General features: G+C 39.9%; 1 protein-coding gene across 2 annotated transcripts in view; it reads left to right on the forward strand.

The window, feature by feature from the left end:
- The window catches only part of HERC2 (HECT and RLD domain containing E3 ubiquitin protein ligase 2), a 211,145-nt gene that overhangs the window by 145,643 nt on the left and 39,870 nt on the right, over nucleotides 1-25,632 (forward strand). For both annotated transcript variants that reach the window (XM_054009114.1, XM_054009124.1), the window contains exons 53-71: nucleotides 1,772-1,962; nucleotides 2,315-2,420; nucleotides 2,595-2,686; nucleotides 3,322-3,497; nucleotides 4,102-4,213; nucleotides 6,158-6,239; nucleotides 6,392-6,535; nucleotides 7,528-7,618; nucleotides 9,331-9,508; nucleotides 9,735-9,816; nucleotides 9,902-10,073; nucleotides 12,446-12,590; nucleotides 14,733-14,958; nucleotides 15,931-16,102; nucleotides 16,776-16,962; nucleotides 18,064-18,204; nucleotides 20,823-21,014; nucleotides 22,507-22,660; nucleotides 24,151-24,258. In XM_054009114.1, coding sequence (XP_053865089.1) covers nucleotides 1,772-1,962; nucleotides 2,315-2,420; nucleotides 2,595-2,686; nucleotides 3,322-3,497; nucleotides 4,102-4,213; nucleotides 6,158-6,239; nucleotides 6,392-6,535; nucleotides 7,528-7,618; nucleotides 9,331-9,508; nucleotides 9,735-9,816; nucleotides 9,902-10,073; nucleotides 12,446-12,590; nucleotides 14,733-14,958; nucleotides 15,931-16,102; nucleotides 16,776-16,962; nucleotides 18,064-18,204; nucleotides 20,823-21,014; nucleotides 22,507-22,660; nucleotides 24,151-24,258 — 2,751 coding nt within the window. The remainder of the gene's footprint in view (nucleotides 1-1,771; nucleotides 1,963-2,314; nucleotides 2,421-2,594; nucleotides 2,687-3,321; nucleotides 3,498-4,101; nucleotides 4,214-6,157; nucleotides 6,240-6,391; nucleotides 6,536-7,527; nucleotides 7,619-9,330; nucleotides 9,509-9,734; nucleotides 9,817-9,901; nucleotides 10,074-12,445; nucleotides 12,591-14,732; nucleotides 14,959-15,930; nucleotides 16,103-16,775; nucleotides 16,963-18,063; nucleotides 18,205-20,822; nucleotides 21,015-22,506; nucleotides 22,661-24,150; nucleotides 24,259-25,632) is intronic.

The following is a 25,632-nucleotide window of genomic DNA, read 5'->3' on the forward strand; positions in this document are numbered from 1 at the left end:
GATCCCACCCCTTATCCAACCCCCCTGGTCCCTGTCTCCTGACTGCCCCAACCCCTATCCAGACCCCCGCCCCTTGACAGGGCCCCCGGGACTCCTACACCTATCCAACCCCCCCGTTCCCCATCCCCTGACTGCACCCTCCCCCCAGAACTTCTGCCCCATCCAACTGCTCCCTGTCCCCTGACTGCCCCCCTGGACCTCCTGCCCCTCATCCAACCCCCCCACTCCCTGCCCCCTTACCATGCCGCTCAGAGCTGCAGGACTGGCAGTTGCACTATCCGGCCGTAGCCAGCCACGCAGCCGTGCTGCCCGGCAGGCGCTCGCTGCCCAGAATGCTGGCAGAGCGGCGAGCTGAGGCTGCAGGGGAGGGTGGACAGTAGGGGAGGGGCCGGGGGCTAGCCTCCCCGGCCGGGAGCTCAGGGGCCGGGCAGGACGGTCCTGCGGGCTGGATGTGGCCTGAGGGCTGTAGTTTGCCCATCTCTGGCATAGAGGCAGTCATCCTCTGGGATTGGTGGATCAAACATCGCATAATCCTATCAGCTGCATACTTACCAGGGATGCAAAATCTACCTGAGCAGACACTTTTACCCAAGTCACAAATACGTTATTCACGGTTTTGGTTCTCAACAATGTCTTCGCTCAATGGGGAATGCCAGCCTGGGACCTTCTTGCCTCACAGATGAACAGAAAACTTTCAGTACTGATCCACAGCAGCCCTGGGCAAAGACTCGTTGGGAGATACCCTTCTGATGTTATGGAAGAGTCGCTTGGGGCGTGCCTCCCTCCAATTCCTTTGGTTGTACAGAAATTCCTCCGAGACAGAGCTGGAGTCGTTGTGATTGCACCCAGCTGGCCAAAACAGTTCTGATTTGTGGATTTGTTGAAGCTCTCAGTGTGACCGTCCAAGAACATCCCCATGTTGCCAGACCTTCTAATGCAACACAGGGGCAAGGCCACACACTCTAGTCCAGGACAGCTGCAGTTCAGAGCCTGGTGTTTGGATGGGTATTGGAGATAGAAGGCTTGTGTTCCAGGAGGGTGCAATTCATCCTTAACCAAAGTAGAAGTCTACAAGAATCTGTTACTCACCTAAATGGAAGCATTTCTCTGCTTGGACTCATCAAAAAGCAATTTGTCTCTGGACTCCACTGGAATCATTGCTATCTTAGAGTATCTACTTACCCATAAGTCTTTGGGTTTTTGTTCAGTTCCCTGTGAGTTCATTTAGCAGCAGACAGTGCTTTTGATACTCCAGTGGATAACTGTACAATCTTCATGCACCCTACAACAACCAGAATTTTGAAGGGGATTCTCAGATCCTTTCTTCCATTGGTGAAGTTTGCACCTCGGTGGGACCTCAGTGGCACCTCAGTGGCCTGTACTTGGGTTCACCTTGTGACAGTCAGACATACAACATACATACAGCACCAGAGAAGATTGGGGGGGGGGAAAAGAAAAGAAAATGTGACTACCACAAAAATGGGCATGAGGACTCATGGATATGTGTAGTGCTTGAAACTATTTTTAATTCATTTTTAAAAGAACTACACTTCAAGTTGTCGTTTTAATGGCAGTAACATGACCAAATCCTCATGCTTCACTTCCAAATACGTTTTGGGCTAAATAGTCTATCTGATAACTATGTATTTATTTTGAAGTCTGATTTGAATGTTTGCTCTTGTCATAGTATTTTATTTTATTTTTTTTTGTTATGAAATGTAATTTTCTTTAACAATACATGGTTTATAGTATAACTTTTTGAACTAAATAGGTCAGTCTCCCGTATTTTGTGGGCGTTCTGGAAAACAGCTGAAGAGACATCATAGCAGTCAGCGAGGAATGCTACTGGATGACTGGTCACGAATTGTTAAGAATTTGAATGTGTCGTCTTCTGTGAATCAGGCTTCACGTTTGATTGATGGCAGTGAACAATGTTGGCAGTCTTCTGGCTCACAAGGAAAGGCAAGCTTGAGCCATACTTCTGAATGTTATGCCAACTCTGGCACACAGTTTTTTTTTTTTTTTTTTTTTAAAAAGGCTTGTAGTGCATCTTGTAATGTTTTTTTTTTTTTATGCACTACCTGTCATCTCAATGTTACAAATACAGTTCGTCTAAAGTATATTTAGATGTATGTGTTCCCCTCTAAATATACTGATTTTTAAGTTTGCTAAGATTTATTCTTCTCAATTGTTTGTAATTCTTGTGAATTATAGTAAAGGACTGGCAATATAGATGATAAATAACAGTAAGATAACTATTTTTATTTTGTGGTCAAGGGGATTTTCATTGAATGTGTGACCACTTATTTTCTAGCACTGGATTCGTTTAGAGATTTTCCCTGATGTAGTTGTCCACAGACTGAAGATGATAGTTGATCCTGCAGACAGCAGCTACATGCCCTCTCTTGTTGTGGTTTCAGGTACGTGAAATTTAACTGTACTCAACTGTAGGGGTTTTTTAAACACACTTCTCCTCCTCCTCCTCCTCCTCCTATATTGATTATTTAACTTGGTAAAGTGTTCAGATAGGAGTGGTATTTAAGTGTGTTGTTGGTACATGGCCTTTAAAATCAGTTTATTTCAATGTTCTACAGGTGGGAATTCTTTAAATAACCTTATAGAGCTAAAGACAATCAACATTAACCCTGCGGACACCACAGTGCCTCTTCTTAGTGATTGTATAGAGGTAAGTGAATACTGTTTGAGGAGAAGCTCTCAGATGGTCAAACTGGAAATGTATATTGCTGTCAGAAGGGTCCATGTGTACCTTTGGTTATTACATTATTATATTTGATTTTTTGTTTTCCCAATATGTTGGTGCTTATAAGTAACCATGTCATTGGCTTTTGCATAATCACTGTACATGTGTACAATTATTAGTCTTACTAGTAAACACCAGTGAAATTGTAGGTTTTCAGTTTAAAAGCAAATGCCTCAGAACCAAGCAAACAATACGTGTACCAGGTTTTTTTCAACGGTGTGGTTGGAAGTTCATCTGCTGGGTGGCAGAAGTGGAGTGGCTATTCCTCAGCCTAGGGAGACACATCTGGACTGTGGCCAGTTACTGCAAGAAGGGCACAATCTTAGTGGTAGATTGGAGGTGAGATCATCATTCCCAGAAATTCCCAAACTTCCAGTCTGCTGAGAACATCCATATCAGTTAAATTGATACCTAAATAGGGCAGAAAAATAGGACCTTTGATTTATCTTACAGAATCAACTTCTAAAACAGACGGAACTCAGCAATGCAAAAATCTTAAATCCTCCATGTTCCATAAACTTATAGACCCAAAAGATTGCAATTACATCTTTCTTCTTCAGTATCACAGGTATATTGAGATTGCTATAAAGCAGTGCAGAAGCTCTGGAATAGATTGCAAAATACATGGTCTGAGCATACTAGGGCGTATCCGGGCAGAGGATGAAGATTTGGCTGCAGTCCCTTTCCTTGCTTCCGATAATGAGGAAGAGGATGATGATAAAGCCAACACTGGGAGGTAGGGAACTGGAAGAAAAAATAAACTTGCTATCTTAACCTTAATCTAGAAGAATGTCAGCACTGGCTGTGCAACTCAAACGACTGAATTATTTTATTGTGTACTAGAGAAAAAAAAAAACAGGCTCTAGTTTCAATGAGTTTTATAGTTAAGACATTAGTTGTTGCATACCTTTTGTCTTTCCTGTGTATATACAGTGATAACAATTGTTTCATCATTTTTTATTTTGCCGCCTCATGCTGAAAAATGCTTTGATTTGTTAAAAACAGCTAAAACTCCTACTTATGAGTATTGGCTTTAACTGTATGATATGTCCAGTATACAATGTAGAATCTTGCAGTTCTGTGGGTCTCTTGTGCTTTTAAAGGACTTTCACTGTGCAAACTATAAAAAGAAATGTTTTAATAACAGGTAAAAAGTTAACATGGTCACAGAAAATCACAACTGTGAAGCTATGCTGAGTTTAAGTTCACAAAGAGAGGATATTTACATTTTAAAATGTAAAATAGATTGTTAAACCTTGACTTGTGTTTTATATTTTATCAAATGTCACAGTATATAGGCTGTGGAACTGACATTTTTCTATTTTTCTCAATGTACCCAGTCTTGTTAGGAAGAAGATGGCAGGGCTGGAATCAGCAGCTACTATAAGAACCAAAGTTTTTGTTTGGGGGCTGAATGACAAAGATCAGTTGGGAGGACTAAAGGGTTCCAAGGTATCGTCTTCGTTGAAAAAGTGTTTGTGTAAAACAAAAAATCTCTGATGAAGTACATAAGCCAGACACTGAATTCAAAGTTTTTAAGGTTCATTATCAAACTTCTCCAGGACTAGACATAATGACTTTCCAGGGCTAAGAAAGCATTCAAATGTCTGTCACTGGCAGATAGAGAAATTGGATCTTAAAATTACATTTTTCAGTTCCAGTTTGATTTTTTAGCAGCTGCCTTCTTGAAGCAGGTAACTTCTCACTACAAACTCCAGCTTTCAAAGGGTAGAAGATTATGCTTTTAACTCTGAAATATCGTAGTAGTCAATAACTTGCAATTGTGTACCATAGGGGAATACCTGTTGCAGAGGTGCTTAGTTTGTAGGTCATTACAAATTATTTCTACACCAGGAGACTTTCACAATTTTACAATGGTGCTGGTTCAGTGATCCAAAGAAAGAAAATGAATTCCTGACCCTTACAAGTATAATCCATTTTAATGAGAAAAATTATTTGAGAGGAAGTTTCAAGTAAGTGCATCTTCTCAACCTGGCACTCATGTTCTCCCTTTACACACCTGTTTGGTTTTTTTGAGGAGTCTGCAGTATGGTTTAACGTAAGAAATGTGTAACCTATTTAATCATTTTAAGATGTCATTTACTTAAAAATTCAATTGAGTAAAAGGAACGCTCCTATTTTAAAATAAGAATAAAAAAATTGATCTACTTGTTTGTTTGCAGAGGTTCATATAGGATTGTAAAAATCTACAAAAGTATTATATTCTCTGTCCATTCCAAAGCAAGCAGTTAATAACAAATGCGGTTTTCAGAGTTACTCATATTATAGTTGACACTGATGCCAGTGCACAGATACATTAACTTGTCAATTTAGAAATATAATTTGGGGGAGAAATGATTTTTTTCCCCAGTTGGATCCTGATTCCAGTTGCCCTTGAAGTCAATGGGATTCTTCTGTTTGACTTCAGTGGGCTTTGGGTCAAGCCCTAGAGAAGGGCAAAATTAGTAGGAAAATAAAATGTAAAAACATTAAAGTTTCAGAAGCCAGAAACCTTTTAAAAGTAAACAGCATCTTTTTTTTTTTTTTTTTTTTGGTAAGGATAAGCTGCCATAACAAAAACCAAATGCAAACCCTCAACCTTTCATTATGTTTTATCAATTATCCTTCAGAATTTTTTTTCACTAATTGTAATAGAGAAGTTTTTTAGTAACACAATATTTTTTTAGCTGCATATCAGTAAATAAATATTTACTTTAGTAATATAATAAGATATGCCTAACTTTAATATATGTTAATGATGAACACTTGAAAAAGTATCAGCCTTTGTTTATATAAAGTCAGCCTGACAAAAGACCTAATTGTAATGAAGGGGAGTATAGGTTACTTTGTCACTGTTTTTCTGATTATAGCTAATCCATATTGTTATGGAACTTTACTTTTGAATTAACTGCAATTTAAAGGATACAGAGAAAATAAATTCTGCCAATGTGCTCATATATGTTGATTTCTGATATGCTGATTGACATTTTAACCAACTTGCTTGGGTTGTAATTTATTGCGACTCTGACTAGAGTTTGTTTACCTAAGAAAATTATAGTTTAAAAAAAAACCAATTTGTACATCCTACTGCACCTTTTCCTTGTGGTGGTTACTTATTTATCTCCGTTTTATATAACACACTCATCCCTTGCTTTAAGCACTTGATCTGTTTCAGTTAATTAACTAATTGGTTATCTGTGAGGTGTCCAGATAATGGCGTAGTGAGTGCCACTGAAAAGCTAATCAATAAAATTTTATTAACCACTGGTTAATTAAATTAGATAAATCAGTTTATCCTACTAGAACTTCACTGCAAAGAACTGGTTGCCTTTTATAAGTAACAGACTTTTAAATCTGATTTTATGCAATAATCTCTCTCTTCTCCAAACACTCTAGATCAAGGTTCCTTCATTCTCTGAAACGCTTTCTGCCTTGAATGTAGTACAGGTAGCTGGTGGATCCAAAAGCCTTTTTGCAGGTAGGATAACTCTGTGCAAGGTTTCTGCATTTCAGACCCTCCCATCCCTCCCAGCCCCAAAATAAAAAGTAAAATTATTTTCTAAGAGGTAGGAATAAATTCTTATTTGTGAATTTTTTATTAATGGAAATTTAAAACCTTTTTTCTTTTAGTAACTGTAGAGGGCAAAGTATATGCCTGTGGAGAAGCCACTAATGGAAGACTTGGTTTAGGCCTGTCCAGTGGAACTGTGCCTATTCCCCGACAGATTACAGCTCTCAGTAATTATGTAGTGAAGAAGGTGGCTGTTCACTCAGGTATTGACTCTTTACATTTCTCCATGGGAACATAAACATTATGTATTTAAGCTTAAAAGTGAAAGTAGACTCTTGTGCACTGTATGGTTCAAGTGCAGAGGATATAGAATAGAGCAGAAGTAGGCAATCTATGGCACATGTACCAAAGGCGGCACGTGAGCTGATTTTCAGTGGCACTCACACTGCCTGGGTCCTGGCCACCGGTCCGGGGTGCTCTGCATTTTAATTTAAATAAAGCTTCTTAAACATTTAAAAAACCTTATTTACTTTACATACAACAATAGTTTAGTTATATATTATAGACTTATAGAAAGAGACCTTCTAAAAATGTTAATGTATTACTGGCACGTGAAACCTTAAATTAGAGTGAATAAATTAAGACTCGGCACACCACTTCTGAAAGGTTGCCGACCCCTGGAACAGAGCCTGTAATATAGGAGTACTGGCTGAAATTCTATGGCCTGCGTAAAGGAGGTTAGACTAGATGATCTGGTGATCCCGTCTGGCCATAGAAATCTGTGAATTTAGTCTCTTAATTTTTTTGACCTATAAAGTTGTGGTATCTTTCTAAAAGTTAAATTCAGAATAATTTCTGATTTTTCATAGTGTAATTTTTGGGTCAATCCAGTGGAAATATTTTTCTTTTAAAAAACGTTAGCTAACTCTTTCATTTCGAAAATAGTTACTTAAGTGATTTGTTTCCACTGAGGGAAAATGTTCATCCTGGATACTTTTATTTAAAAAGTTATAAAATAAGCTATTTCACCTTCTCAGTGGACCATGTGAAAATTAATGGTTTTGAATATATTAAAGTAAAGAGTTATGGGGTGGAGAGCGTAGCACTATATTAAGTTGAAGCACTAATGGGATGTTTCTTGGCTTTTGCTTAACTTCTGTTGGCCTGTTGACTCTGTGCACATTCTGGTCTTCCATACTGGAGGGCGAAGAAATAAATCTTTGCTGTTTGAAACTTGCAGTTTAAACCTTTGCAGGTGGCCGGCATGCTATGGCTTTAACTGTTGATGGGAAGGTATTTTCATGGGGCGAAGGAGACGATGGAAAACTTGGCCACTTCAGCAGAATGTAAGGATATAATTTCTATTAGTACCTTGAAATAGGAAATATTTCAAACAAATTATATTGAATCATTGTTAGCAAGCAGTGACAGTATTACATATATTATAAATAAAGAATAGTTACAAAAAGATTCTTCTGCAATACATATATCAGTTTTGTATGTTGCAAACTAAGCTTTTATTGCAATTTCAGTAGTTTTAAAGGGATACTCAAGTTAAAATTATAGCTTTTTAAAAAAAGATTTCTCTTAATGGGCAAGGTCAGTGTTTAATTGGGTCTCTTTTGTATATTCATTATTGAAAAGTTACGTGAGAGGCAGCAGGAATATTGGTTGCCAATTTGCACTGGGTGGTGGTGAGGGTGTTGAGATGCCTGCCATAGCCTGATAAGGTTACACTCATGCGCTCTAGAAGTTCTTTACGATTTTCACCTCAGTTTCTAGGTAAGAGGCCCACTAATGTTTTTTGAATGGTTGATAAAACAAATAAAGCTAAAAGTGCTTTTTCCATGGTGAATTGGTGCTGCCTTAACTGACTGAGAGCTATGTCTCATGTCAAGCCCTTTCTCTATCATATGGCAATTATAATTCAAACTCGCATTAGTAGCCCTAGTGTCTCAGGATCAGGTAGGCTGTTGTGATGTATTAAAACTTTTATGCTACTTGAGATTCCTGATGGAAGATGCTTTAGAATTGCAGAGCAGTATAGTGGACTCTGATACTACACTGTGGTATACTGTAGACAGGCCATAAATAAAAAGAAGTTTGGTGCACCATTAATCTGTAAATCTAGTATTTCCAAATATCTGTTAGCTAGAAATGTTTTCTGGCAGAAGCTGAATTAGAAGCTGAGTATTTGATAGCTCACTCAAGCTAAGCTACTTGTGTGAAAAAAGATATTTTATTGAAGCAATAAAACAAAAGTACCAACATTGTATTTGATACCAACAACCCACACCATACCATCTAGTTAAGTCATTATTGTATTATTAATTTTGTAATCTAAGTATGATGTCTTTAAAGTTGCCAAGGGGTTTTGTAATTCTATCTGTTTCTTTTGACGGTTGGCGTGCTTTTTTTGAGCTAGGGTGTAGATTTTTCTCCTGAAAGTTTTTCATAAATTTCAAACCCTTTTTAGCAAGGAAAACAGATTTTTCTCAATCTTATCTTTAATCTGTTTATCTTTCTGGTTCTTCATTATCAGGATACTGCAGTGTGTTTGTGTTACATAACATTTCTTAAAAAAGGAATGTTCAGTTGAACTACATTAAAAATAGTATCAGAGGGATAGCCGTGTTAGTCTGGATCTGTAAAAAGCGACAGAGTCTTGTGGCATGCGTCTGATGAAGTGGGTATTCACCCACGAAAGCTTATGCTCCAATACATCTGTTAGTCTATAAGGTGCCACCGGACTCTTTGTCGCTTTTTACATTAAAAATAGTGGAAAATGAAAATATGTTTTCAGGTTTATAAAAGTTTATTTTTTTTACCAGACCTACATTTTTGTTCTAAATTGACTTGAACAATTATACCTTTAAGATAAATAGAAAAATAAATTAAATCCATGACATAAAGTGAAACATTGGAGTCTTATATATTAGCATTAGGGCAGTTTTGCCATTCAGGTGTTTAATATACATGAGATACTGGAGGGTTGGGCATGAAATATATTGCATGACATCACAAAAGAAGGTGATAAATCCTTTTATTCTATCTTTAGGAATTGTGATAAACCAAGACTGATAGAAGCATTGAAAACCAAGCGTATCCGTGATATTGCTTGTGGCAGTTCTCACAGTGCTGCCATCACATCTAGTGGTGAACTGTACACATGGGGCCTTGGAGAATATGGCAGGCTGGGTCATGGAGACAATACTACACAACTCAAACCGAAGATGGTAAGTACAAGTGGTGTTTCCTGATTGTGGTAGTGTCTATGTATGTATATGTACAAGAAGAGAAAATAAAGGGAGAAATAAAGCTAAAAATCCCAAAACAGTGTGTAATGTGAGCTTGGATGTATAAAGAACAAAACAAGTCACAAATTACTTCGAAATTACTGTGAAACTTTAAAATACGCTTAATGTGTTTGAGGCAGCATGCTTACTTTTCTGTGTGTTGTAGGTTAAAGTGCTTCTTGGTCACAGAGTCATTCAAGTTGCTTGTGGAAGCAGAGATGCTCAGACTCTGGCTTTGACAGATGAAGGTAGGAGTATCTTTCTTTAGCAACTTCATAGCATATGGGAATATTGTGATCATAGTCTGACATACTGTTTGATTGGTGTTACTAGGTTTGGTGTTTTCCTGGGGAGATGGTGACTTTGGAAAACTGGGCCGAGGAGGAAGTGAAGGATGCAACATTCCTCAGAACATTGAAAGACTAAATGGCCAGAGTGTGTGCCAGATTGAGTGTGGGGCTCAGTTCTCTTTGGCACTTACCAAATCTGGAGTGGTGTGGACCTGGTATGTCAAGGTTGCTAAGAAATATTTACAAAAAATGTCAAGGCATTTGAATTGTGTTGATTACTACAGACTGGCTTATTACATCTGTGCTTTGTGCACATGTTTAATTTATTCTAAAACATCCTATTGTTTCCACCACCACCTCCCTCCCCCTGCACACTTATTTGTGCACTCACCTGTTATATTTTGTCTGTTAAAGTGTAAGCTCTTTGGGGAAGGTACTGTCATTTACTAAATCTTTATAGAGTGCCTGTCATAACTGGGACCCTTGCCTGGTTGTGGTGTATAGGTTTTAGTGCAATAAAAATAAACAGAAATAAAGATTATTGTGATAAAAGAAAATCTTTATATAGTTGAGGCCCTACTTAACTTGCAATATTGTGGAAATTGTGGATTCCACAGTATTTGACTTCCAATGCAGTTTTGATAGCGGGAGCCCTACTGGGTGTGAGGCTAACAGTGGGGAGTCCTGGCCACCCCAGGGCTGAGGGCCGCAGCTCCCCTTCTCAGCTCTGGGTGGCCAACAGTGGAAAATCATGGAAGAGTGATAATGGACCTTATTACCGAAAATAATAAGGTCCATTATTCTTTTCCACAATTTTCCATGGCTTGTTCGCAATTCAGCTGCAATTTTTTGACAATCATCCCACAGTTCAAGTAGGGCCATATATATATATATATGTCTATGAAATAATATAGCTCAGTTCCTCTGGTTCTTATGTTAAAGCAAGTGCACTGCTGCATCCTATATATGTTCTCTAATTACAGAATGATTGGTTGTGATTCCATTGTTAGGGATTAGTTTTTCCACTTGAATCAGGGATTCATCCACTTTATGTGTAGAGAATACAGCATATTCTCCTCAATATTAGAATACTCTTTGAGTATAGAATGAGAATTTCCCATCTGAGAACTTACAAGTGAATTGGTTGTTAGTTAAAGTACAAATTTATTAAAGATAATTCATGAAACTCATGATCTCAGTAACAGAACAACACAGGGTCTTCAAACATCCAGTTTGGTTAAATTGAATTCTTATGTACAGGCTATATTTGAAGAAACTTAACTTTAGGATTGTCTTTATTCTTCATAAACTAATGTTTCTTCTTCAGCACAGGCTGATGAATAATATTTTTCTATAGTGAATTCCACAACAATCTGCTGTCTTTTCAAATGGTTATCTCCTGTTGTTCGTGATGAGAGTGAAGCTAACAGTGCCTTTAGTAAAGATGTCCTTCAGAATGACCGCTGTCCCCTATTGCTCTCAATGTGTGGGAAGCCAAGCTGCCCGTGGGCCACCATTTTTCCTTCCATTAGCCCTGCCCTGTATCGACACTGCAAAGAGTTCGGGGGCAGGGGAAGGAAAATCAAATTTCTTCAAAAATAAGTTAAATCTAAATTGGGACGACAAACACTAAAATATTTAATAATCATAACATGTGATTATTGCATGACATCACTGCTAGGCAAAGTTAAGTTTGTTTGTGTGCCTCAGCATACCTAACATGCTTGGATTTCTTTTAAGTTTAACTCTGAATTTCCTAGGTTTGTAGTACTTGTTTTGGGGGTAATTAGAACACCCAAGTAATTTTTTTTTATTCTTATGATACCGATATGTATTCAGTTGTAACATAGTTTTTATCTGGAAATTACTATTAAACTAAGGACTTTTGGAGATACTTGATTTCCAACAGAGACTGATCTCTGTTACAAAATACAATGGGGAATATGAGAATTGTTACCTCTAACCAACACTCTTCATTTTTTTTCTGCTCAGTTGATACTGTTGGTAATATCTTGAGGTATTGCCATAAAATAGACCGAGTAGTGCAATGTTAATGGTGTCTCTCAGACAGTTGAGGAAAATTTCATATGTTGGTAATAAAAGTAAGCTGTGTTTGAGGCTTGTCTGAAGCCTCAGTTATGTAAATAGTTAAGCACATGTGCAGTTTTACTCATGTGAGTAGTTGTCACAGTGCAGGTCCTGTGTTTATATAAATTGTAAGCTGGGTAGTGATTTTACTGAGTTAAAAAAATACAAGTCATTTTTGAGTATAAGTAAATTTATAATAGTAAGATATTTCAAAACAGAAAGAATGAATTTTATGCCACCACAATATGTCCCCCAAAATAATAATAAATGGTACATTTTTAGTATTGAGCCCAATGTATGAAAAATTGTAGATTTTTCGCTACCCTCTGAGATAAGTCTTTCCAAGATCATTGTCAAGAAATTTGCATTGCTGTTACGTGCGCTTTCCCTTTGGATATATAAAGGATTTCAATTGGCAAAGGTGTAATGGCAAAGGATTGCAATGTTTGGAATAATATAATTGCCGGAAATTTTACATTTACTTCCTTGTCTGTTCCAGGGGCAAGGGGGATTACTTCAGGCTAGGTCATGGCACTGATGTTCATGTGCGAAAGCCACAGGTTGTGGAAGGGCTGAGAGGGAAGAAGATTGTACATGTGGCTGTAGGTGCACTTCACTGCCTGGCTGTCACTGACACAGGACAGGTAAGTTACTCTGGTCCAGAAAAAGCTAGATATTGAGGCAATGTAATGTAGTAACAGCAGTAATACTTGTAGCCTTTTATTTTATTTAATGTTAATTATACTACAGTGGATTTGGCTCTGGTGGCTACACTCTCAAACCCAATAGAGTTATCTCTGTTTGCTCTAGATCTAGAGTCCATAGGAACACACGAAACCATAGACCAGTAACACATACAATCACAAGAACAAGATCCACTATCTTTTAACAGTTTTATTAAAGTTGCCAACAAAGTTATAAATGTCACAGCATATAAAATTCCTAAATATATCCTTGGACCAGTTATAACTATAGACATACTCACATCATCCTACATGGTGTTAGTCTGATGTCTCTCCCATGGATTGATCATCAGTATGGGGATGGTCTCTCCTGGAGGTTTCCCATAGGAAGTTCAGTTTTCCCGCTGTGGGCACCTTTTTTATAATGTGATTCTGTCTATACCTACATTCTGCGCATGTACATGAAAGTGTCAGCCCTCTCTTTCTTATTGTTCTGTGTCCCCTAGAAACATGAGGAAACCCGAATTTTATAGGCTGTGTAGGTTCTCATTAGCACTGATGTACCACCTGTATCCTGTGGCTAAGATGCATGTTGGAGACCAGATTTACTATTACAGCATTTTATAATTTAAAATTTAATCTTCTGGCTAGTCCAGGGTGGGCAGACTTTTTGGCCTGAGGGCCACATCTGGGTATGGAAATTGTATGGTGGGCCATGAAAACTCACAGAATTGGGGTTAGGATGCAGGAGGGGGTTAGGGCTCTGGCTGGGGGTGTGTGGGCTCTGCGGTGGGGCCAGAAATGAGTTCAGGGTGTGGGAGGGAGCTCCAGGCTGGGGTAGGGAGTCGTGGTGCAGGGGAGGGGCGGCAGTGAGGGCTCCAGCTGGGGGTGCAGGCTCTGGGGTGGGTCTGGGGTTGAGCAGTTTGCGGTGCAGGAGGGTGTGTCAGGCACCACCTCTGCAGCTCTCATTGGCTGTGATTCCCAGCCAATGGGAGCTGCGGGGGCAGCGTGCGGAGCTCTCTGACTGCCCGTACATGTAGGAGCCAGAGGGCAGACATGCTGCTGCTTCTAGGAGCCACGTGGAGCGGAGCAAGTCCCACACCCCACTCCTCAGCGGGAGCTCAAGCACCAGATTAAAATGTCTGATGGACTGGATGCAGGCTGCGGGCCATAGTTTGCCCACCCTTGTTGGGCTAGATTTTCGCATTATTACCAGTTGGTACCTCTTTTCCCATAAATTTAGGGCGTTGGGTTATTCCTTGGTCATTTACTTGTCAGCATTTCTTGTCTCCAAGGCCTAAAATGGCTAAGCTAAAATCTTGCAGGCCTCAGCCTACAGGTTCTTGCATTTCAGCTTGTCTTACTTATATCTAATGATTCCTCTAAGTATGGATCAATCTTATACTTCTCTAATCCTACAAATTAACTCTAGTTAACATACAGTGAATCTATATGATATAACATATTGATTAATCATAACATCACACAACAAATGGATAATAAACTAAAATCACTGGCTACATACTTATTGAATGGAATAAATATTCTTTATAATATATTGTTTTACTTCTTAAAGAACTGCACAAATATTAATGTGATTGTCACTTAGAATTTTCTTGCCTTCATATATTTATTAAATCTTAACTCATCTTAATATAGCTTTTGCATTTTTGTTCCTTATTATTTATGGTAACATGGGATGTTTCAGACACAACCCCCAGCTTTTCGCTTCCTAAGATCCAGAAGCAACCATGAACTTGTGACAGGACCTATTTCTGTTCTATATTGGGTGATAGCATAAATATCATAGTTATGCAGAGCCCCAGTAAAATCCATGTGCAAGTAATTCCATTAGCTTTATGTACACCCAGAATAATGAAATAGTACATGAATCTGCTCACAGAATGAAGCTCATATGTGCTATATTAGCATATGTAACCTGAAAGCATCAGCTGTTAATTATGAAGGTGGTAGGTACTCTGGCAATATCTTAAATTAGTAATGTAAGTCATTTAGAGATAAGATCCTATCATAGTAATTTTGAAAATAACTATATGAAAGACTCAATGAAACACAGTAACACATAGAACTGTCTGTTGGCAGGTTTATGCTTGGGGTGACAACGATCATGGACAACAAGGCAATGGAACTACTACAGTCAATAGAAAACCCACTCTTGTACAGGGTTTAGAAGGCCAGAAAATTACACGTGTTGCTTGTGGATCTTCCCACAGTGTAGCATGGACAACAGTGGATGTAGCTACACCATCTGTTCATGAGCCAGTACTGTTCCAAACTGCTAGAGACCCTTTAGGCGCTTCTTATCTAGGTAATACAAAGCTTGTGTTTATTTCCTTAACATTTTTAAACAATATTTGTGGATTGGGGCAGCGTTGTAGATGTGAATAGATGGACGGGTGTGGGGGACGAGGTGGCTGTGCAGGATGAAAGACATTTAAACATACTGATTTGCTGAAAATGGAGGAAGTGAGAAGAGAACAAGACTTGGGAAGCTAAAACATTGTGTGCCCTGAAGCTGAGGAGTCATACAAAAGTTAGTGCTAGTTTGAACTTTTAAATGTCTTAAACTGTTTGTCAAAGTCCAAAATGCATTAACAAAAATGAGATTCTTCTTGGACTGTAGACTTTTGTCTATTTTGGGGCAGGGGATACAGTGCCTGTCATGTTGGGGCCTTGCCCTGATTGGGGCTTCTGGATGCTAGCATAATATTAAATCTCTGTATTATATGCCTCTTACAAATAATAATTCTTGATGCAAATGTTATCTTACTTATTGATTTCTAAGACACGTGACCACCATTAAAGAGGGAGGCAGCATTCTATGATGGCACCTTCCCAATTTATCAGAACCAAAGTTTAGTTAGATTTGAGTAATAAAATGTTCTATGTAAAATATCAGAATATTTTAGCTGTTTCTATGTCTTTTAATCCATTCGCTATTTTTTACCTGGACAGAACTGCAGCAATAACAGAGCTTCATAGATGTACAATATATATAAATAGTACTTAACTGCTAATTTTTTGTCCAAGTAAAGATTGTTGTAGAGGCCAGTAGGAAACTAGTGGTGTTGAGGTGTCTGCATTCTCATGAGTAAGTTTTAGACTCTGTTTTACATGAAAGTCGTTGCTGACCTAGATTTAGTATTGGGTTTCATATCAGAATTACACGAATTGTAGGCTAAGAATCCTTTCCAAAAGTATCATTAAGCAGGTAACAAACAAAACTAGTTATTATGCATTATAGTCTTTTTTTAAAAAAGCATGTCTGACTCTTTCCCAGGTGTCCCATCAGATGCAGATTCTTCTGCTGCCAGTAACAAAATCAGTGGTGTAAGCAGTTCCAAACCTAACCGCCCTTCCCTCGCTAAGATTCTTCTGTCGCTAGATGGGAACCTTGCCAAACAACAAGCATTATCTCATATATTGACAGCATTACAAATCATGTATGCCAGGTAGGCGTGCCAACATTCTTGTATTTTACAGGATGAAGCATAGATGGTAAGCTACTTCATACAGTTTCTCCCATATACCAGGTAATCGTGGGTATAAAATAGGGCTCTAGGATGTATGCTTTACCTTCATTTAAATTTCCTTTTAGTGTTCACTTGAAATCAACTTGTTGATACAGGTTTTCCTGACAAGACTGTCTTATGTGGAACAGAAAACTCTGCAACAAAATATTAGCTTTTTTAAAAGTCTCATGTAAGAGTGCATCATCCAAATAAGAACAGAATGATAGTTTTCCAAAAGTGCAACTCCCAGCAATAATCTTGTTGTATACCTTGCAGTTGAGAATGTGTATCACAGAGCAGAGGGCTCCTTTTGAGATTGTTCATTTCTGTTTGTAAAGACAGGAGAAATATTAGTGGTAAAGAGTCTGAAAAGAAACTTGTGGCAGACTTTGGTTTAAAAATCCCCAAACTCTGTAGGCATCTGTAACTATCTCAGCTAAGTGTGAGTCTTCCCATATGGAATGGAAGTAAACTACCCTGTAGACTGCAAACATTGAAAACCATCACTTTTAGTATTACTCTAGCTGAATAACAGGACACGTTTCTTCCAAGGAGAGGATTTGGTGGTCCTAGTGTAAGTCTTTCCTCAACAGTTTATTCATTTTTGATCTAGGGATGCAGTGGTTGGAGCACTGATGCCTGCAAGTATGATTGCCCCAGTGGAATGTCCTTCTTCATCCCCAGTCCCACCACCAGATGCTGCTTCTACAGGGAGCCCTGCCAATGGGGAAGAGTGTGTGCTAGCAGTGGATGTGGAAGAGAGACTGAGTCCAAATCCCTGGCAAGACAGGAGAGGAGAGGTAAAATAAATAAAATCAGAATCAGTTTTGCTATCAGAGCAACAATTTTGGAGTGCTGAAACATCCATCAACAATAACACTGTGAAGTATTTTCCTTTATTTAATTTGACAGTAACATGTGTAAGAACTCTACTTCAGCATCGGTCTAACTTTTAGAATCAATTCCATAAAGTACCTGCAATTTGTCAGCTGTGCCTGATTATAATTGATCAATTCACAAGTTTCGAGTCCAGTAAATCAGATAAAAACATAAGGTAATTTCTCACCATGTTTTAGACCTGATTCAAAGATATTGGCGTTCTCTTAGTCAGGTATTGAAACAGTTTAAGAAGTAGAGGTAAATTTATAAACTGGATTTAAAAAAGAAGAAATGACAAGATGAAGAGAATCGTCAGTGTCTAAATCTTATTTCAGATGTAACTAATAATTGTAACATTATTTCTATTGTGTGATGTATTGAAAAAAGAGCCAGATACAAACATATTGTGTGGGTTCTTCAGTGTTAAAAGGAGTAGTAATAATAATTTTGTCACTAAAGAGGATACATCTTTTCCATTCCCCCATGCTGATATACTTGTTTGTTTCATCCAGCTGTTATGTCTTGTCTTTTAGGTTGTAAGCTCTTTGGGATAAGAATTGTCATTTTACTGCATGTTCGTACCTAGTGCAGTGGGGCCCTGATTTAGGGCTTGTCTTCACTACGAACTAAATCAGCGCTGCTGCGATGGATGCAGCAGCGTCGAGTTAGCGAGTCTGGTTAAGAAATGCTAAGTTGATGGGAGCGCGTCTTTCGTTGAAATCGCATGGTGTAGACACTGCAGTAAGTCGATGTAGGTTATGTCAACTTCACTTATGTAGTTTTATGTAACGGAAGCAGCGTAACTTACATCGACTTAGTCCCTTAGCGAAGAAAAGCCCTTAGTTCGCCAGTAGGCACCACTGCAAGGTTCATACAGGGATTTCTTGAATAAGATGCTGCTGGTTTTAGGCATCTCTTTTCTGAGCACAAACTTCTTTTTACAAAATCTAGTTAAGCTTGTTTAAACACATGGAATATCTTATTGCTCTGCTATCTGGTTAACTATGATGTTTTTTGACTAGGTTGTTTCTTCAGAAGATGCTGTGACCCCCTCTGCTGTAACTCCCTCAGCTGCTGCTGCCTCTTCTCGTCCTTTCATTCCAGTCACTGATGATCCTGGAGCTGCCAGTATCATAGCAGAGACCATGACGAAAACCAAAGAAGTAATATTGCTAATATTTTTAAGATTATAGGTTTTATTATGTGTCTCCATCAAGCAATTGAATTGTTCTGGTGTTTGACAAGTTATGTCAGCAGAGGGAAAAAAAAATTTCTGGTGCAAGTGCCATATGGTTGAGAGTGCCATATGCAACTCTATGTAGTTAGTTAGCTTTGAGTAATGCAAATGTATTTTTTATGGTGCTAGGTAGAGCTGGTCACAAATTTTTTGAAAATTTTTCCCATCTAAAAGTGCGGTTTTGTTAAAGCTGAAATGTTTCATGAAAAAGTATCTTATTTTGACAAAAATTTAGTTGGGAAGGTTTCTTATGGTCAGGATGGAATTTCTGGAAGGGGAGAGAGGGACTCGAGAATAACCAATAGCCTGGTGGTTAGATCACTCACGTGGGATGTGGGAGACCCAGAGGAAAAGGGGAGAGAGGGACCCCTACCCCAGAATAATCAATAATGGTCTGGTGCTTAGGGCACTCACCTGGGATGTGGAAGACCCAGGACTAAGGGCAGGTCTACACTAGAAGCGCTACATCAGCGCAGCTGCAGCACATCTAGTGAAGGTGCTCTATGCCGACAGGAGAGGTAATTACATCGACATAATTACTCCAACTCTGTGAGAGGCAGAAGCTATGTCAGTGGGAGAGCATCTCCCACCGGCATAGCATTGGTGTGGACAGCTTGTAGGTCACTATAACTTGCGTCATTCAGGGGGGTTTCTTTTTCATACCCCTAAGCGACGTAGGTTAGATAGACTTAAGCGGTAGTATGACCTGCCCTATGTCTCGGTTTCAAATTAGGCAGGGAGTTGAATCTCATATCCTAGGTAGTGCCCTAACCACCACTGAGTTACTGGTAACGTTGAGATCTTCAAGAAGCCACTCCTGGTACTGAGCTCAGTATCAAACTTGAACAGTCTGCCCCAATGAATCTCACTTTGGAGGAATTGGGAGAAGCACCATTTCAGCCAGCCTTGGGTTCCTCCTCCTCATCACTTGATCAGGTGGTAGTGTCCAGTGTTTTTTCACCTTCTCTGGACGATTATAGGGCCCATCAGAACCTCCTTAAGAGAATGGCTTCCACCCTGATATACAGATGGAAGTAGTTCAGGAGAGCTCAGGCAGATTGGTTGGCAATTTGGCATCTGCGGGGCCTTCTTGAGTGGCACTGCCCATAAATGAGGCTATTTGGGAGCCCACTAGAGTGTTGTGGTAAAAACCGTCTTCCGTGCCTCACACAGCTAAGAGGACTGAAAGGAGGTATTATGTTCCCTCGTGGGGATTTGAACATTATTATACACCCCCACCTTGCCCTTTGAACTGCCTGCTCTCTGTTTGTTGCTTCATCTTTCAAGTTAGCCAGCCTTTTTGGTGGCAATTATCTCTGCAAGAAGAGTGAGGGAATTGAGAGCCCTGGTAAATGATCCATCAGGTATCTTATACAAGGGAAAGGTATATCTTCACCTTCATCCAAAATTTCTCACCAGTGTTAGCCAAATGGGCTCGTTTCCCCCTGGAGCTGCCCAATTACCCCAAGGAGGCACGGGAGTCGAGAAGACGGCTTCAAGTTCTTTACTGATCAGTCAGCTGAGCGGGTGTCCCCCTCGACTCATGCCAGAGGGAGGAACACACCTTACAAGCACAACTGTAACACCAGCATGGTTTCTCACTTCCATATCAGTCAGGCATTATATTTACCAACATTCTTCCCCAATCCTCATTCTCCTAAGAATGAGGAGAGACTCCACACATTTGCTGTTAGGAGAGCATTAGCATTTTACTTGGATAGGACTAAACCATAGGCCATCTTCATAACTGTTTGTGGCAGTTGCAGGCAGGATGAAGGGCATTCCAGTCTCATCTCAAAGAATCTTATTGTGGATTTCCTCCTGTATACGTTTGTGCTACAACATGACCAATGTAACTTCCCCAGACAGCCTGCTGGCATGTTCAACGAGATCTCAGATGGCCTCTGCAGCCTTTTTAGCTCATGTGCCTGTAGTGGCTGTTTGTAGTGCTGCAACTTGGTCATCAGTACATATCTCTGATTCTAATGCCATCTCTCAACAGTCTAGAGATATCCAATTCGGACATTTAGTCCTTCTGTGATTATTCAGGTCGACTCTGATCCCATCTCCTGATTGACCTGCTTGAGAGACACCTGAAACGGAATGAACATGTGCAATCACTTAAGAAAAATGGTTACTAACTTGCTCTGTAACTGTTGTTCTGTGAGATGTTGCACATGTCCGTTCCATGACCCACTCTCCTTCCCCTTTCTATCAAAATCTGTCTGGTAAGAAGGAACTGAGGAGGATCAAGGTGGCTGTACCCTTTGTGCCATTGTGTAGCAGTAGGAGGCAGCAGCGGGTGCATGGGCTGCCCTTATGTGGGGGTACCTCTAAGGGAAAAGTCTGTAATGCTAGTGCACTGGGCATGCACACATCTGAAGCGATATGGACATGTGCAACACATCACAAAGAACAACAGTTATAGAACAGGTTAGTAACCATGTTGGGTTTTTATAGGCAACTTAACTCAGTTTATTATATAAAATCTTTCTTCCATCTTTCTTCATTATATATTATATATTTCTTGAATTTCTCTTTCAGGATGTAGAAAGCCAAAGTAAAGTATCTGGTCCTGAGCCCCAATACTTGGATGAGTTCACTAGTCTTTTAGTACCGGATGACACACGAGTCATGGTTGACCTGCTGAAGCTTGCTGTCTCCACCAGGGCTGGTGAGAAGGGAAAGGATGTTCTTTCTGCTGTGCTGTCTGGAATGGGCACTGCATACCCACAGGTCAGTCAAAGTGATTTTTGTTGTCTTACTGCATTTTAACTATCCTCCCTTCTTTCTCATTCTGTTGAGGTGACTCCTACTCGTTGAAGATATAGGTTCAGAAGATGTAGGTTTTTACAAACATAAAAACTAATAATTATCTTATACTAATATAAGAGTCCATATACCTTTAATTGGAATACCAAATGAATATAGCTGTTTGCTGTAGAAATCAATGAGAGTCAATTGCCAGGGGTTCTCAACCTTTTTTTTCCCCTGGAGGCCCCCACCACGTGCTATAAAAACTCCAGGACACAGCGGGGATTGGGGGCTCTTGGGGCAGGGACTTCTATTTTGGGGGAGGGAGGCAGAGGCCAGCAAGGCTTGAGCCAGCTCCGTGCGAGCAGGGGCGTATCTCAGGGTGTAGAGAGGGGATAACTAGGGGCTGTGTGCAGGTATGGGGGTAGCTCAGTGTGCAGGGAGAGGGCTAGCTAGGGGCTGTGTGCAGGCATGGAGGGTAGCTCAGAGTATAGGGAAAGGAGTAGTGTAGGGGCTGTGCGCTGGGAGGGCTCCCCTGCGGTCCTGGTCCCGGAGGGCTCTGCCAGCCATGGAGCTGGGTCCTCCCACCCAGGTGGCTCTTACTGTCTGCCTCTGTGGGAGCAAAGGGGGCTGGGAGCCGAGGGGGCAGCTTCAACCCCGGGCACCAGCAGGAGATGAGGGAATGCTGCAGCTGCCTGCTCCATGTCACCAGCCAGAGCAGCAGCTGTCCCGCTCTGTCTTATTCTGGCTTCCCACCTCCGACCTGGCCAGGGGGCGGGGAGAGAAGGAGATGGGGGGCAGGGAGGGAGCTGCCCCCACGACTGCCCTGCTCTTCTGTGCAGTTTGGGGTAGGGGGGTCAGCGCCCTCCATATCCCCCAACTCTGCCCATGGGCTCAGAGCTTTTGCCACACGGAGAGCACCAGGGCTCGGGGCTCCAAGATTCAGCCCCGCTGCTCCTGGCTTCAGCTCCGAGGGGAGCATTGGGGATTGGAGCTTTAGCCCCGTGTGGGGTGCCGGAGATCGGCGCTTCAGTCCCGTGCCTCCTGGCTTCAGCCCTGTAGGGAGTGTCAAAGATCAGGCTTTGGGTTTCAGCCATGGGGCCCCGTAGCCCCTTTGAAAGGGCTCATGGACCCCCGGTTGAGGACCACGGGTATTAGCATATTTTAGCATTCCGTTATCTTAACACTTACCTTTGATGTTTTCATTTGTTTGTTGAATGGGCATTTAAAACTTATTTTTCTTGCCTATTTTGGGTTTAATGTGATATTTGCTTCTTGTTGCATTGCTCAAATAACTGAAATAGAGGCTTATTTCATTTATTCCTACCTATTCTGTTGGAATATTGGAATGTAATGGACAAGACACCAAGAAGGATGGGGATCAGGGCTTACTCTCGTTATCAGTTTTTTCTAGAAGACTGAATTTTTTTCTTTATGAAGATGTGTATAATCAGTTGAGATGTATTTTTTTTAGGTTGCTGACATGTTGTTGGAGCTGTGTGTTACAGAGTTAGAAGATGTGGCTACAGACTCGCAAAGTGGTCGTCTTTCTTCACAGCCAGTGGTGGTGGAAAGTAGCCATCCATATACAGATGATACTTCAACCAGTGGCACTGTTAAAATACCAGGTATGGAATACTGATAAGATTTATATGAGATGAGAAATTATCCATTCAGTTACTTACATTATGCAGATTTGCAGGAACAGACACTTAGATTCAGTTTACAATAATCCATTTTGAATCTTCACTAAAATGTTCGAGTAAATTGGGTAGTTTTAACATACCTGTTATCATAATAAAAATTTGTACGCTTAATAATAACCTTTCTTGAACCTGTTAAATGTACTCTTCAGGAATTCAGGTTCTCTGGGCAGTACTGGATTTGGTACACAGCTGCTCTGCTGCTGAAGACTACATCTAATTTTTGTTTCATTAGGACATTGGGAACAGCTTGCCCGTAATCACATAGAAAATCATTATCAGGGCCAGAAATAAATTATTTTCTTTGTCCTTGGCCTTAACTATTAGACTATAATTTTTCTCTGTGCATTGTGGTTTCATTTTGAATTGATTTAATACTGTCCAAAAGTTAGACTTCTGATGCTGTTAGCCATTTTGCCTCAGCTTGCAGGTATGCTTTGCTCTGACATGCTTTAACAGATCATGTAAGGTTTGGAGTGTTCTGAACATTGTCATATACAGTTGGCCCAAATTCATGGGTGGTGTGTATCTATACTATGTAATACTTTCAAGGGACATTAATTACAGGCAAATAATTATCTTAATAGAAAATAGCTATGTTCATAGACTCAGAGACTTTAAGGTCAGAAGAGACCATTATGATCATCTGGTCTGACCCCCTGCATGCTTGAGGCCACAAAACCGTCCCTACCCCTTCCCTGGACTCTGCTGTTGAAGTCCCCAATCCTGTGTTTTAGTGACTTCAATTGGCAGAGACCCTCCTGCTAGTGATCCCTGCCCCATGCTGCGGAGGAAGGCGAAAAACCTCCAGAGGCTCAGCCAATCTACCCTGGAGGAAAATTCCTTCCCGACCCCAAATATGGCGATCAGTAAGACCCCGAGCATGTAGGCAAGAGTCTCTAGCCTGACCCCTGTTAGCCATTATACTATTTACCTACCATTGCTTGGTATTCCTTGGCTACTATGTTTTACCATTAAACCATTCCCTCCATAAACTTATCTAACTTGATCTTAAAACCAGACAGGTCCATCACCCCCACCGTTTCCCTCGGAAGGCCGTTCCAATATTTCACCCCTCTGATGGTCAGAAACCTTCGTCTAATTTCAAGCCTGAACTTCCCCACGGCCAGTTTATATCCATTCGTTCTCGTGTCCACATTAGTACTAAGCTGGAATAATTCCTCTCCCTCCCTTGTATTTATTCCTCTGATATATTTAAAGATAGCAATCATATCCCCCCATCAGCCTTCGTTTTGTCAGACTAAACAACCCAAGCTGCTCTAGTCTCCTTTCTCTAGTTCTCGCTTGATCAGCATAGAACAGTTCAAACAGTGTTTTAATTCAATGGACTTTTAAAGCTTACATTTTCCCCATTTTACTTATTGTTTAATTATATAAAGTACTTTACTTGTTAGGTGCTGAGGGACTCAGAGTAGAATTTGATCGCCAGTGTTCTACAGAGCGGCGCCATGACCCTCTCACCATAATGGATGGAGTCAACAGGATAGTTTCAGTCCGATCAGGTGATGAGAATCAAATGTTATATTTACTTTATTTTTATTAAGTGCTTAGTTTATCTTACTGTTGAATGTTGGATGAAATATGCTCTTGTTGTATCGCAATAGGTTTATTTTGGGTGGAGAATAGGCTAGAAAAATACATATCTAGTATTGATTTACAATGTTTTTTTTAATAACATTTAAAAAGTTTAGGCAGTTGTCTCAATACATTAGATTATTTCTGAAGCATGCATAACCAAAATTGAAACACACGTAGATTCTGGTAATTAATTATTTAACAGAAACAACTTTTAATATTTGTGCGTATATGCAAAGTAATTTCTAAAGTGCAAATAAAGTAGTGTATTTTACAGAAGAATTTCAACCTTAATCTGCAGCCTAAATTATTTTTGATAGACTCCACATTTAAAATCTGTTTTAACATTCTAACCTCTATGTATAAAGACCAGTATAAGCTGGCAGCATGTGGTAATTGTTCTGGGGCAGGATTGAAACATATTGTTTAATTTGCTTTACTTTTTAATTTGTTGCTTGGTAATTCTGTTGTGATTTGTAAAATAAGTTTTCCTGCCTGTGCCTTAAGATCAGATGTAAATGCTGATTTTACTGTTACATCCCCAAATGGTTCCTAGTATGTGTGGTGTACAATTTTCTGTATAACCAAGATATTTATTTTTAATGAATCTGAACATAGTGTGAAACGGTATTTTATAACAGGAATGCTAGTTTTTTTTTTTCTTTGTAAGAATTTTAAAATTCTGGAAATACGGGTTTTACTACATTAAAGGCAAATCTTTCTGCTCTCAAGTGCTCTAAATAAAATCTGGGCACAGGCTGGAGAGTTTTTAAATTCTATCACTTGCACTTTCTTCCTCTCCTCTTTCTTTCATTTCTCCTCCCCCCTTCCTTGGATCAAATCATATATCCAGTATCTCTGTCAGTTTTCTTCTTTCATTTACTCACCCATGTGGTATTTTCCTTTCTCACTCTCATCAAGTGTGCCATTTAAAGTATGGGCAAGCTATGGATCATGATGGCTACCATTTCTGCTGACCCTTCCTCCAAGAGCAGAAGTCCATTTTATGGAGCACTTTGAATCTGTGTAGTGGCATGGGCCTTCTGGTGTCCACCATCTCCCTGAACCAAGGTTATTCAAATTGAGATATGTGTCTACTGGTGTCTGAAAGTAGATGTAGGGAGCAAGAAGGCATGCCTTCACATTGGATCTCATATCAATTTGGGCACACAAGTTTATATTTGTTTTAGTACTGTATTTAAGTTGCTTAATGGTGGTTGGGACAGATATGCAATATTGTGGACAAATCTCATTCAGTTGAGTTCAGTTTTATTGAATGAAGGTAAATATCTTTGGAATTT

The sequence above is a fragment of the Malaclemys terrapin genome, chromosome 1, assembly GCF_027887155.1.
Source record: "Malaclemys terrapin pileata isolate rMalTer1 chromosome 1, rMalTer1.hap1, whole genome shotgun sequence".
Lineage (NCBI taxonomy): Eukaryota > Metazoa > Chordata > Testudines > Emydidae > Malaclemys > Malaclemys terrapin.